This window comes from Gavialis gangeticus, unplaced genomic scaffold (genome assembly GCF_001723915.1).
Source record: "Gavialis gangeticus isolate Ggan-Ray unplaced genomic scaffold, GavGan_comp1, whole genome shotgun sequence".
NCBI lineage: Eukaryota > Metazoa > Chordata > Crocodylia > Gavialidae > Gavialis > Gavialis gangeticus.
This window is the reverse complement of record NW_017729032.1, coordinates 71,114,271-71,129,105: the sequence shown is the minus strand read 5'-3', so window position 1 is coordinate 71,129,105 and position 14,835 is coordinate 71,114,271. Positions and strand designations below refer to the sequence as shown.

General features: G+C 39.4%; 1 protein-coding gene across 3 annotated transcripts in view; it reads left to right on the top strand.

Moving 5' to 3' along the window:
- The window catches only part of DGKH (diacylglycerol kinase eta), a 283,862-nt gene that overhangs the window by 172,096 nt on the left and 96,931 nt on the right, over positions 1–14,835 (top strand). For all 3 annotated transcript variants that reach the window (XM_019525020.1, XM_019525018.1, XM_019525019.1), the window contains exons 4-8: positions 991–1,095; positions 1,430–1,562; positions 9,921–10,027; positions 10,736–10,861; positions 13,403–13,505. In XM_019525020.1, coding sequence (XP_019380565.1) covers positions 991–1,095; positions 1,430–1,562; positions 9,921–10,027; positions 10,736–10,861; positions 13,403–13,505 — 574 coding nt within the window. The remainder of the gene's footprint in view (positions 1–990; positions 1,096–1,429; positions 1,563–9,920; positions 10,028–10,735; positions 10,862–13,402; positions 13,506–14,835) is intronic.

Here is a 14,835-nt window from a genome sequence, read left to right as displayed (position 1 = left end):
TATTTTACTTATGTGATTTGAAAGCATTGGTATTATGGATAATATAATATGTTCACTATGAGTGAGGATTTAGATTTTTTTTTTTAAATTGTTTTCTTACAAAAAAAATAACTTTTTTTGCATTTCTTTAAAATACCCTCATTGTTCTGAAAGTAACTGCAACATCTATTTTAGTGCAGTTCTCAAAATAATTTCAGTGGGAGTTAGTTTGTGATGCCTTACTGTTATTTATAATTGTGTCTCCAGTACTCGGAGAAGAGGGGAAAACAGCCTTTTCTCTGCATCTCTAAGATTTAGCAATTTTCAGATTTCAAGCTAAATACAGCATCAAGGATCTAAGTCCAGATCTTTAAATGTGGCACATCCTCAACCTGTTCCAAGAGTTGGACCACTGTAAGGGCATCATTACATAGGTTTTTGCTATTTTGTATGTGTTTTTATACAGCTTGTCTTTATGGTTTTATATTAACTCATAAATCATGTCTTTATTTTTTATTACAACAATTATGCAAATATGTCATCACCAGTGTGGGAGTGAGAAATGTGCAGAATGTTTTTGAATCTCAGGCTTTTGTTTATCAGCATGATTTGTCTTTGTCTGTGGTAATTATAGACTCTGCAGTTGCTATAATTTTGTTATGAAAGAGCTGAATTCTATTTAAAATAATAATTTCCAGAAAGACTTTTAGGAATTTCATAGCTTCCCATTTGAGATTTACAAATGCAGTATGTAAACAAAAAGATGAAAAAGAAACATGAACAATGTATTTAAAGCAATATACTAAAGTCTGACACAAATATTTAGGCATTGAAAAAGGAAAGTTATTTTTTGCATTTTAAAAGCAGTAGTAGTAATCAAGATTTTTATTAACATATACTTATGATGTATGTTTCACTTGCATGGGTGAGAAAAGAAATTGGTTTGTCTGATGTTGCATTCTATAATGATTTTCTCTACCGAAAACCATTAAAATAAGAAATCTTTTTCAGATAATCACTCCATTTAGGAGGCTCATATTGTGTGCTGAGAACAGAAAAGAAATGGAGGACTGGATCAGCTCCCTGAAGTCTGTGCAATCTAGAGAACATTATGAGGTAAGATAATATCCCTTTCAGTTCATCTTTATTCTTCTTTCATGATAAATATTAACAGATCAAGCTACAGTACACAGAAGCAAAGCAATAGAGCTTTTAAACCTGAAAAACCTTTAAATTAAAATACAGCTTTGTGTCAGACCGTTATTTTACTGGTGTAATTTGTCACTATGCTCCTTTTTTGAGGTTTTAAGAAAGATAGCTAAAAACCCCCTTTGAAAATACTTCTCATGCACTTTTAAATTTCCACAGTACGTATAGAACTCCTAAGTACTTTCAGTTGCTGTAGCTTTGTTCTGTACTTGCAAATTTGTCTTAACTTCTCCTTTACTAGACGGCACAGTTTAATGTGGAACATTTCTCAGGGATGCATAACTGGTACGCCTGCTCCCATGCCCGACCTACCTTCTGTAATGTGTGCAGAGAGAGCCTCTCTGGAGTTACTTCTCATGGCCTATCTTGTGAAGGTAAAATCACTTTCTTCTTCTCTCTAATGTCATGTAAGCTAATGAAGAACTAATAGTCTAAACTAGGTAATTATGCTATAAATACTTTGGAATAAGAGGAATTCTACTTGGTACTGCAGAAGGGAGTATTTTTCTTGGATAGAATGACTGCTAACAGTGACATACATTATTTGAACTCTCTACATCTTATTTTAACTCCATTTCTGTATAAATGTTTCCTTCTGCTGTAAATATCATTTTTTGAATACCCAAGCATTCTCTCTCCAAGAGAGGACAGTACTTTGATTTGACTTAAAACTGAAGGAACAAAAATAGCAACATATTATTTCCTCTGTCTTGAGAATCAATATATTAGTCCTTTTGGCAAAAAAAAAAGCAGGGGCAGGGGGAAGCAAAATAAATATTAATAGTTTCCTACTGGCAAAAATCTGAAACTTCCATTCTTGGATGGAATCATGACCAACTTGTTCCCTTCTAGTTTTTGTCTGATCACCAATTCTGTCATTTTCTTTCTGCTCATTGATATTGCAGTATACAATGGGAAACATAACATGTGCTTCTTCACTGATCCTTTGATGTGGTTGTAATGGGAGAGGAATTTCTCTACCTCTTTCTTATGTAATTTGATAATTTAAGAGCCAATATCCAAAAACCAGCAAAAAAGATGATGTGTTTAAAAATGCAGCGTTAAAACTGCACTGTATAAATTGCCTTTTACAAGTAAATTTTATTTTCTAGAAGACAGAAGTAAGTGTAATACGTGACCTGATAGGATATGTACAATGTATGCTGAACCTTTGGTGGTGCTTTCTCACTGAGGAGAAAAGTAGATTATATGAATAGTAGATATGTAAATACTTATGTATATGAGGGATTTGACATTTAATTAAAAACAAACACTACGCAGCACACTGTTGTAGTTATATAAAATATAATTAAATAAATACAGTAAATAGTTATTACAAAAAATATCTATTCAGAACTTGATTTTAAGTTGCCTGTTACCTAACTGTGTGAACTTCTGTTACCTTTCTTTGATATAATAGTGTTGAGTGTGTGGGTGTGCTTGTATACCAAAGAAACTGTGCTATGGAGCCTCCTATTCAAAGTGTTTGATACCTGGAGGCATTTAGCTGTATATAACCAAGGAAGTAAAACCAGTATGTGTCCAGAAGTTAGATGTGAAATAGATGAGACAGACCTTGGCTGCTGTTAGGGGCGAATCCAGACGCATGTGGCAGTGCACTTGCACCACCTTCCTGTTGCTGTCACCCACTGTCACCCGCTGGTCTGTATGCAGCTGGAGCCCCAAAACTGTTCCTGCCTTTCTGCTCAGTTCTGAGTGTGGCTCTGCAGGGTGCCAGACTCATCCAGGGACAGTGGAGGTGGTGTGTTTTTCCTCCTTCTATAGCCTGCTCCCTGCCATGTCCCTTGCTGGCTGAGACCAGGCACTGGAAGGAGGAACTTACGTGCTGCCATAACTGTCCTCAGCTGATGCAAGCACAGGTGGATACCTAGATCCATTTTTCCCCTGTGCTGCAGGGAGTAGCTATAGGGAGCTGGGCTCAGCTGGGGGATAGCAGCAGTAATACACCGGCTTCTCCTTTTGGTACTTGCCCTTGGCCTTGAGGGGACACTGGGTGGGGGGAGAGAGGAAGCAGGCAGATAGCAAGGACTGGAAGGAGGTAACTGTGCACCGTTGCTTCTGGCACCCCATGAAGCTGCTCCCCACAGGCCAGGAGTGGCTTTGGTGTCCGTGCTCCCCCGCAACCTGCTCAGCCAGGGACAGCACCAGAACTGTCAAATGAGGGGGAGTGGCCCACTTCATGTGCCTGCTTCTGGCTCATCCCCAGTATCCCCTGCTAACTGGGAGCTTCAGCCACAGCCCTCTCCCTTCCCAATCATAGTCTGGGTGGGCAGAAATGTGTCTTCCCTTTACTAAATCCTGGCTTTGCCCATGGCTGCTGTTGTTCATTTCCCTCACCTTTCAGTCAGTTAAACGGCAGTTTTTAAAGTAAAATTTTAGGAGACACCATTATCTTATGCTGAACCAACTTAAAATATATTGCATCTACTCTGTTCGCTTCATAAAGTAAATCAGGTGATAGTATCTCTACTTAAAATAAGTTTTTTAGCAACCGCCATTCTTTGTAAATGTGTGTCCCTTGTTGCTCTGAATCTGTTGTCCTCTAACAGGACAGTGCCTTGTTTTGCTTCATTTAATTTACTAAGGCTGGATGTCAACTTTTATGTGAAAGTAACTGTCAGGATTATGTTCTCTTCCCTAGTTGAAAACTAGTTCTGCACTGTGTGCTTAAATAGGGTGGTGGCATAAAACATCAGAGCAGCTTTGTTTACAAATGTAATGGATATTAGAACATGCCCACAATTTGGACTGGTTCGTTAGTAGATATTCAAATACCCTTGGCCTATTCTTAATTAATTTTTACAGGATTATCTTTCTTGACTGATAATTGAAATATATGTTTTCCTTGGTTTCACTGAAATATTCTAAAAACATCTTTAGAAAGCAGTATCTGAATTGGATGTTGATTTATTTATTTTTCTCCTTTTTATGAATAGACTGAATCTTTTTTTAATAGTGCAGTACTCCCACTTTGTCCCTGTGTGATATGTGCCCATTAAAGTCTGCAATCCCCTTTTAATTTATTTGGCTAGCAACCTCATTTTGTTTGCTTGCTGCTTGTACTCTTGTACATCCTCTGCAAGTATTACGTGACTCAGTTCTTGTTTAGTGGCTGCTCCTGTTTATATTTCCACTATGTTAGTTCAACTACCTGTTTCTTAATATCGTGTTGGTACTTTTCTGTACTATATGCTGTTTATATCGGAGCCTGTGTCTTGATGCAGGTGTTGGAAGTTTTGTAGTGAAAGATAGATGAGGGATGCACAACAATGGTCCTGCAGTTAAGCCAGATGAATGCTGCCCTGCATGTGCCAGAGGTCCTTTGAATTGCTGGGCAAGTTACTTAAACCCAGATTTCCATGGTGCCCATTAATTGCCTGCTCCTGATTCCCTAGGTGCCTTGTGGTCTTTTGTGTGTAAGTGCCGAATACACAAAATGGCAACTTGAGGTCAGCAAGATCTGATCAGTATTTGGAATATTCCGACGACTGCATAATACTAAGTGTTTTGATACTTGCCTGTGCCTTGGCTGTGTATGTCCTGGGGAACATGGAGCTGAGTACATACTGTTCACCTGAGCCTGCTGACGTGCTGTAAAGTTGGAAGTTCACTAGTGAGACTTTTCCAGGTTCATTCCCAGCACCTGCTTTCTGGTTCTTTGTCTCTGAGAACTAGTGTTTGGAGGATGAGCCTGGAACCAGCTTAATTGGTAAAGTTCAGCTCTGGAGTGTATCAGCAGGCCCTGTTGGATGGGACCCTATCCTCTCTGAGACCCACTGTCATCACTGTATATGCAAACCTTGAAAGATCAAGTCCAAGTTGGCCTCAGTTTAGGCGCCTAAATTTTCATAGATGTGTTTACCTCAAGTTTTTGTCTCATCCCAGTTTTATACCGGGGGGGGAGATAGATATATCCTCATTTCATAGGGGCATTGTGAAAGTAACTTAATTAAAGTTTGTGAAGCACTCAGAAAATGCAATGTTGAGTCCCATAGAGCAGCTCCCAGGAAGAAATGAATAATTTAAAGAAAAGTTTGAATGGTATCCATTATATAAGGCATGTGGAGCCATACACTGACAATGCAGATAAAACAAAACAGAATAGACTTTCATTAATTGAGACCTGTCCACCTGAACAGTGAATGAGGCAGGGCTTCTGTGGGGAAAAAATATGATCTTATAACTAGACACTATATCATAATGCACATATATTAGGGAGACAAATGAGAGTCTTACAGATTACCTTAATTTTGGCAATTTCAATTTTTAGATTGCCAAGTCAATCATCACAAATCTTTCAGATAGTTTTTTTAATGTGTGTAATGTAATATGTTATTTGTTACAGCTAACTGTATTTGCATGCCAGTGAAGAAACCAACAAGAGGCCACTGAGTTTTGTCCTAAACAGGATTTACCTTGCAGTTGGAGAGCATTTGGATTTTTTTGCTTTCTTGTCAGTGTCTGGATCTGTTTTCAGTGTGGTTTTGTAAACCTTATGTGTATTTGTATTCTTGGAAACAAAATACTAGGTTTCACAGAATCCTAAAAGACAACTGTTTGTTTCTTGACAAGTTAAACAATGGGTGATAGTATAGTGATCTTCTTGTCGGTTTCCAAACTTCAGCTCTAGTTTTTGAAGTCAGAAAAAGCTGTACGAGTAAGCAGCTGTTCTTTGAAAACCACCAAAAAAGAAAACCAATAAAAAGATAGGTGCTAGATTGAGGCTTTCTAGAATATGCACTTTTTTTCAATATAGTTTAATTAATAAATAAATCAGGAGAATGAAATGCCTTTGAGGCAGAACTACTTTACAACAGAGAATTTGTTTTCAATGTAAGAAGTCTTATGACAGTGTTACCTTGATTTTATGGTGCCTAATAATTGGGGGAGATTTAATCGTGCTTGGCAGCAGATGTTGGTGCAGCTATAACAACTTCTGACTAATTTAAATGATCTGCTTGATTGGCTCTTGTACTTAATAAGAGCAGTTTAAAAATTACACTTTTAAAAAGATCCTGTATTCTTATGATTAAGCTGTTTTCTAACTGGCAAATTTCTCTCAGTTTTTCTTATAAGCGGATTGTCAGTTGATATTCAGGAATATATCTGGATGCTACAGATGGTGTTTGGTAGCATACTTATTTATTGATCATCTCTAATATCATTTTAAATCAAAGAGATTAATGTGTTATATTTGCTAGATTCTGTGGTAGTTAAGATGTGTGTTCTGGTTTTAAACCTGATCTTCAAATAGCAACATTAATAAAAGGGCCAGTATATATTGCTTTGGAAAATAATTTCAAAATCCTCTGTTTGGAAAAGCTGGACATTTGCCATCAACGTCCCCATTATGAATTTGTTCTGTGCTAGTTTCGTTTACCAGAAATACGCAGAGTGAGAAACATATGGCTGAAATCACTGCCAGGTGTTGGATGGGTTTGCAGTTAGGGCTGCTTTTGGACAGCCATATAATAGACAAGTAGCTGTGTGGTTACAGAACACATGGGGATTGTTGCATGCCGGGCTCTTACCTTTTTGCTAGAGGGCTGGAGATGGATATATATATATACTACATTTTATTTGGGGCTGGGTCTTAATTTGTGAGTTAAAATCAGCAGCTATAGACCAAACTTATCAGGCCAGGCAGACTGGCTAGAGGTTAGACCCAGGAGTGGGGATGGTAACTTCTGCACTGAATTGTTATGGAGAAAGGACACACAATGCTCTCCTGTGCTCCTGTTTTCTCTAATTCTTTATCATTTTTGGTTTTCTGTAGTGCGTGTTGCTACAGCATTTAAATTCTTACCAGATGAAGATTACTATTGCATGGCAAGATCCACTAGTGGACTGCATGGGAGTTCCTTTTCCTTCTGTTGTTGTTGTAAGCAGTCCTCTTTGGGTTATATACATCAATACATTCTTTAAACAGATCATTCCAGTTGTAGCCTTGCTTTCTCAGGGAGAATGGAGGGTCTTGCAAGATGGCCTAAAGATTACCATATTAAGGATTTATCTAATCCCATCTGGAGTTTCATTCTACAGCTGAACTCCTACCTCTCTCTTCTTGCCCCTGTTGTTTTTTATATATTGCATTGTTTCAGAGCAGCACAGTAGGGCTGTGTGAAGCTTTGGTCGCTGATTCGATTTGGAGGAGATTTGGCCTGATTCAGCAGCCGAATCTGCAGATCAAATCAGGAGACCCATTAATCTCTCCGAATCAAATCAGAAGCTTCTGATTTGATTCAGAGAGGTTCAATGATTCTGACATAGACATAGCTTTAAATGTTTTTTATACATACCTCAAGGTACCAGGCAACTTGTGAACGCTGAGATGGTGGGGTGGACAGAGTGTCCCGCGGAAGTGTGTGTGTGTGTGTGTGTGTGTGTGGAGGGGGGGGTCCCCAGTGTGTTCAGCAGTGGACCTAGAAGCAGACCAGAAGCACTTCTGGTCCACTTCCGGGTCTGCTGTGGAGCACACAGGGGACCTTCTCCCCTGGCTTGGTGACTGGTGCGTCCTGGGTCTGGGGGGCATCTGGGATCTTCCGCAGCAGATTGCCGAGCTGGGAGGGCACAGGGGGCCCATATGCTTGGTGGTGAACCTGGAAGTGGACCAGAAGTACTGCCAGTCCGCTTCTGAGTCCACTATCGAGAACGCGGGGGGCGGGGGGGCGGGCCTGTGCTCCTGTGGGATGCTCCATCCACCCCACCATCTCAGCATTCATGAGCCATGCGAGGTATGTAGAAAAAGCATATAAAGCTGTGCCTGGCCGAACTGCTGATTCTCCGAATCAGAATCGAATCTTCAGATTCGGATTTAGCTGAATCGAATCAGGACAGTGATCTGAATCAATGAATCAAATCACTGTCTCCTAAATCAGCCTGCTTTGCACACCCCTATAGCACAGCTATTCTAGTTAGTCATGGGTGAAGATGCAGTCTACAGTGTAACTTAGTTTTGAGATGTTGATGGCTTTGTAGATCAGAGTTGAGCCCCTTATATAGCAATAGAAACAAATAGGGAGCTAACAGGAGGGTCAGAGCCTAATGAGGTACCCTCATAACAGTATGTCCACTGGAGGAGTGGGGGTGCTGCATTCTTCATAAACTGATTTGCATTTATTTCACTGTCAGGGGCTGCCTAGATAAAGTTACCTACTTCTTGGGCTACTTGGGACGTTTTGTTACAGCACTGCATAATTTCAGATGCATGATACTGCCATGTAGATGTATCCACTGAGTACTGTCCTGCTCTTTTTCTGATAGCCTCATATCATGGTGTGCATAAACCAGATTTTCAAAAGAGTTTAGCATGGCTTTCTCAAGGCATGAGCAATCTCAGAGGTTGTTTACTGTTCATTTTCTAAGATAAATAATATGGTAATAGGCCAATGGTTTTAAAAGCATAAATAAGTGTTGGTTCAGGGCACCTTTTATGCCAGGTCTTAACACTTTTAGTGTTGGATGAATTATGGACCAAAGTTATCATTTTCCATCTTAAGACTTCTTTAAAAAAAGACTACTGAGCTTGCCTGCACTCTGTTGGAATGTTCTTATACATAAGTATATAATACCAACATAATTATATAATGCACTGTATGCGATCATTCCACATATATTTCCATTAACATAAAGACTTGACTTCAGCTGTACCCATCAGTCAGATTGGTACAATACAATTTCATTATATGGTTATGCTAATAAAGTCAAACAGAAAATAATTTAGACTACTAGTTATCCACATGCAATCGGCGCACAGATCCCTTGTCAAGGTTTGTTACGAACTTCATATATATTCCAATATAGAAAGGTAGGGTCATCCTTATCTAGGTAGCCTATCAGAGCTAACCTCCAATGTAATGAATAGATAACATCTCTTCCCAATTCTCTGCTTACTCAAAGTCTGAGGAAACAGGTTTTTAGCAGTGTTTCCCAAAGGGGTCCCATGGACAAAGAAGAGAAGAGAGCTCTAGAAAGGCCTTTCTGTCTGAGCATCACATCTTGCCTGAGTAAGATGGTGTCCCGGTTGGGCAGGACCCCAAAGCATTGGTTTGTTTTTATTGGTCAAAACAATACCTAGAATTGCACCTGGAAATTGATACTGGTACCAAATTAATCTTGAAGGACTGACAAAATGGGCTTTCTTCATAAACATATATAAGTGAATGAAAGTGTGCATCCTGCAGCTGCTAGAAGTTTAAAAAATGCTCTACCACTATAGTCTTAAACAGAGTATTAGCCCGCTTTGCACACCCCTACTGTAGTCAGGGTTGTATTAAGAAGTTATTGACCTAACGGCTTATATGATGTCCTTTTTATAATGTCAGTGGGCGATTGGTTAAAAAACTTTCTTTATAGAAATATATATATTTAAAAGTCAATGAGATAACTGAAATGAGTATTAATAACTGACAAGAGCAAGGAAACTTTAAAGTTGCCATTTTGTCCTTGAATACCTATTGATAGAGTATTTCAGGGAATACAGTACAGTGAATAACTTTTCAACCTGCATGCAGCAGTATTAAATCTCAAGACACAGTTCAGTGAGTTTGAGATGGAATAAGAGCTTGAATTCTGCTTTTTCTGTATTTTAATTGTTTGTATTATGTACTCAGTGGCTTTACAGAGTACCTGCAAGGACTGCTATAATAAACTGTAACTGATGTAATACTTTGCAGAGATTTATATAAAGTACATTTATGTCTGTATTTTAGTGTGCAAATTTAAAGCACATAAAAGGTGTGCAGTCAGGGCAACAAATAACTGCAAGTGGACTACGTTAGCCTCCATTGGGAAGGATATCATTGAGGATGAAGATGGTGTAAGTAATATTCAGCATTACACTACTTCCCAACAGTTAATGGTTTCTTCTTTTGGGGGAGGGAGGAGGGATATGCTCAGTCTGGAAAAGCTGTTGTGATTTTTTTTAGAGCTAAAGGCTGTTTAGTCACTATGTTATAAAAGCTTAGCATAGTATCTGTAGCAAGAGAAATACTGCTCCCCTAGAAGACATGTTTAGCATCTGTGTACTCCTATAGACAGCTTGGGGGATACTCAGGCCTTAAGATTGGCTCAGGGAATCTCTATCCCTCTTATACCAAACTCTGTCATTTTCATTGGGAAGCTGTTATTGCCTCCTGCTTTACTTCCTTGTAACTGACAACTGATCCCGCAATGCCTATTTGGAACTTACTGATCTGCATATAACAGATTTATTGATATGTGTAAGAACATTAGAAAATGAAAAAGCAAAACTTTTCAAAGTCTCATCTGGATAGAAGTGTTAATATTACAGACACAGCTGTGCCTGCACTATTGGCATGGATTCATTATCTAGAAGGTTAGCATTAGAATTGGGGTGGGGAAAAAAAGACAATTTCATAGTTGTTCCTTAACTCTTGTCCAGAAAAATACATACCAAGATGTAGCAGAAAGAGTAAAGTGTTTGAAACTAGATTAGGGACCACTTTATAGTTTAATGATAGTTTTCATGTCATAAATATTTAACTTTATAACTATTTCCTTGCAGATAGCTATGCCTCACCAGTGGTTAGAGGGTAATTTACCTGTTAGTGCCAAATGTGCAGTCTGTGACAAGACCTGTGGCAGTGTTTTACGCCTACAAGATTGGAAGTGCCTTTGGTGTAAAGCTATGGTAGGTGCAGTTTGGCTTGTATAAATGTCTCGGATGTCAAGGCTGTTATTTATCTGTTGCTCCTATTCATTTCACTATATGAATGAAAAATAATGGAAGGGGACCTGGCTGCTCAGACAGAGCTAATATTTATAACCTGTAATGTCTATGTAGTTGGTCTTAGCTGTTCTGGATTATGCTCACAGATACAGGTTTTCTTTATTCATCAGTGGACATGTCTACACATGCAATTAATGTGACTGAATAAACTCCAATACAATTTGAGCTAGAGTAGACTAATCCTGACGTCATTGTTTACGTGTGCATTTAAGTCGGGAACAGGCAATTATATCAGGTGAAGGGCTGCTTAACGAGGTTTGGTGAGCTTTTGAGGGCTGCATGAGTAGCCCTGCCCCTCGACAGTTGCCTCGCCTCTTCCCCCACACCCTAGTTGTCATCTTGGGATTGGAAAGACCGCCCCTAACCTTTGCCACTGACCTTTACATGAGAACTGTTGCATGAGAACTCCTGACCTTTGCCATCAGAGGTCCCTCCCCTTGCCCCCCAGAAATACTCCCTTTGGGAGGGAAGGTTGCCATCTTGGAACCAAAAAAACCCAAACAAATCATATGCTAAAAGTCAAACAGCTTCTATAACGTATTTTAATTTTATTACAAAAATTTTTTGGTCAAGGTTTGTGTTTGTGTAGTGTATATAGAGGTTATTGCATAATGACTCGAAAATAAATTCTTAGTCTTGTATATTCTGTGGGGTGTATGTGGGAGGGTGGGTGTGTATGCTAGGGAGGTTTGTGGTTTGGTCACGTGTGTGGGGGGCATAGGATATGTTGGGGGTGTATATATGTGGAGGGTTTTGGGGGCAGGGTGTGGGTGCGTGGCATTTGTGGGATGTGAGGGGGTGGGGGGCTCCCACATAATCCCCCCATGGTGCGGTGGGAGCACTTGTTCCCAGCTGTGTGCAGCTCTGGCCAGTGCTTCACATTGTGGTGAGCGCAGCCCAGCCAGTCTGCCTCTATCACTGGTGTTCTTTGTCACACATGTGCAGCCCCCGCACTTGTGTGCCACCAGGGGGGAAGCTCCACACCCTGGAGCCGTTGGAGCCATGGCTCCCCTCCACTTCTGTTGGAGTTCTGCAAAGTGCAGCACTGGACGGAGCTGTGCCCTGTCAGGTACAGGTACCCTGAGCATCCCCGCCTGCTGCTGCTGTGCCATGGGGGGAATGTGGATGGGTCCCCAAACCTTCCACACCCTCCCTCACACCCACACCTTGTCCACCCCTGAGCTCTGCACTGCTGCCACCCCCCTGGGTGCAGGCTCCCCATACTGCCCCAGCCCCACTGTCCATGCTCCTGCCCAACTACAGCTCTTGCCCCTGCCCCCCACTGCTTCCCTACCTGCCGCCCAGAGCGAGCAGGGCACTGGGGAAGCAGAGGATGTCCCCTGGTGGCTGCAGCAGTGGCAGCAGCAGCCCCACCAAGAAGCTGTGCTGGCAGGGCCAGGCTGGGCCCTTTCGCCCATTAGGGTGGAAACAAGGCACAATAGGGTATGTTGGCAGGGTGTGTATGCATGGGTGCCTTGCTCCAACCCTTGTGGGCAGAAGGGCTGGGTGAGGGTACAATTAATTGGTGGGTGCTGCGGGCTGGATGAAAGTGTCTGGTGGGCCAGATCTGAACCATGGGCTGTATTTTGCCTACCCCTTGTTTAAGCATAGTAATTTATTCCACTGTTGGATTGTACCCATGTCTGATGGGACTATTTTATGGTCCTGTAAATTAGTCTACACCTTCCTAATTTCTATGCACGTGTAGAAGGTGATTCTTTTCTGCACAGTAAATTAGTCTACTGTGCAGTAAAGTTCACGTGTAGATGCACCCATTGACTCTTTCTGCCTTTTTAATAACTTCCTAATAGAGCCCCTAATCCAAAACTACTTGAATTCAATAGGAATCTTTTTGTATTGTCTCTAGTAGCTGTTTAGGATCAGACTCTTAGTGTTCAGTGCTGTCTTTGAGCCCCGTTATGTTCTAACCAAACTTTGTGCTTAATTTTTTTTCTTAGGATATCATGTACCTAGTTATAATTAGTATAAATCTGTATAATTTTCCTTTCCTAGTCTTTTCTTCTCTTAGGCTAAGACAATTATATTTGTATTTGTATGAATCTATTACTCTTTCTTACCTCCATGTGTTATAGATTTAAATTAACTGTCATTATCTTGTTGCTTGTCCTTTTACCATGTAATTGCAGTACTTCTTTTGAGGCTTTTATCTTTTGCTAGTCACCCTTTTGTCATTTGAAGCCTGGCTTAGGCTTTAGAAATAGTAAATCTGCAGAATTTTAAGTATCATAGTTAATTAATATTTAGTTAAAAACCTGATAATTAAACAGTATACAGGCCAGTGTGTATAACAGCATTCCAAGTTTCTTGCACATTACTTTGTCTTTATCGGTTACCTAGCTGCTGTATCAGTATCATCCTAATCAGATGATATATTGAAGAAATAATTATTTATTTGATACCTCTTTTTTAATTTTTTTAAAGGTTCACACTGCCTGTAGAGATCTTTATCCTCGTAAGTGTCCGCTTGGCCAATGTAAAGTATCCATCATACCTCCCACAGCTCTAAACAGCATAGACTCTGATGGTACGTAGCATTATAAGATTGTCAATGGTGACTCTACAGTTATGGTATCATTGCGATTTCTATCTGGAGCAGAGATAAAATCCTTTTATTATACAGGTAAATTTAGTACAAAGGGCTTCAGAGGACAATAGAATTCCCTTCCTCCCCTCCTTTTTCCTCCACTCCCCTCAAATAAATTGAAGAGCTTCCCTTTTGAATCTTTTCCCTTTTTTTCCTCTTATATTTTCTACCAATAAGCAATTGGGGTTCTTTACAAATTTGACCAGCATGCATTCTGATTATGCATGGGCCACTTTCAATATATGCCAAGTGATTTCTCTAGTTCCAAATGATTGCTTTGTCTTATGTAAAGATTAACTAACTAAATTACTCTATTCTCTCCAAGTTGTGTTTTCTTGAGAAACACTATCTTGATCTTTAAAAAACACTAACAATTAACCAGAAGATGTTACTGAAAATTGAAAGGTGTTTGCTCATGGTTCAGGATGGAGATGAGTGACTGTTGGTCTTGGAAAGGATCTAGGTGAGCAAGGGAAAGGAAATCATTGAATGAAGAGTAGCTAGAGTATTGATAACTTAATTGCTTATTATTATTATTTTTTAATAATTTGTGTTAGTGGTATGTGAGCCCAACAATGTTAACTCAAAAGTTAGCAATATTTATTATCTGGAATTTATATAAATGACTGTATTCTACTGATGTTCACTTATTGTATGTACTTATTGTTTAATGTAATCATCTGGAGCTTGTATTGCTTGTGTTTGTTATTCAGACTAAGAAGATTTGATTTCATTTTATAAATGGAATCTTATTGCTTACTAGTAAAAACAAAACAACACAAAAAAACCCTTTCTTTAAATTATGCATTAAGATAAAGTGGAATTGTATTAAAATTTTTATTCCTACAATGTCAATTTTTCATTCAATAGAACTTTCAAGCTTTTTAGCTTTCTAATTGCTTTTAGACCATTAAAAAGACAGAATTACTTTATTTATGCCTGAAACTTATTTCAAAACCTAAGGCCTGATTTTAAATGATGCTGAGTATCCACAACTTTCACTGAGGTTTCAAGAAGAGTGGCATTATGAAAAATCAGTGTCCATAGTACTGCTTATTTTCAAGTAGACTCACTTCAGTAGACTTTGAATTAGAAAGATGTGTTGTGTTATCTTTCTATTACAAACGATTGAATTAGTTCAGTTTGAAATAGTTCTCATGAAAAGTCTTAGCTGGGAGCTATTTAAGAATGTGATATCATTTATATATATATATATATGGAGGGTTTTTGATTTGCTAGGAATTCAAGCTAAGTACAGTGGGATACAATA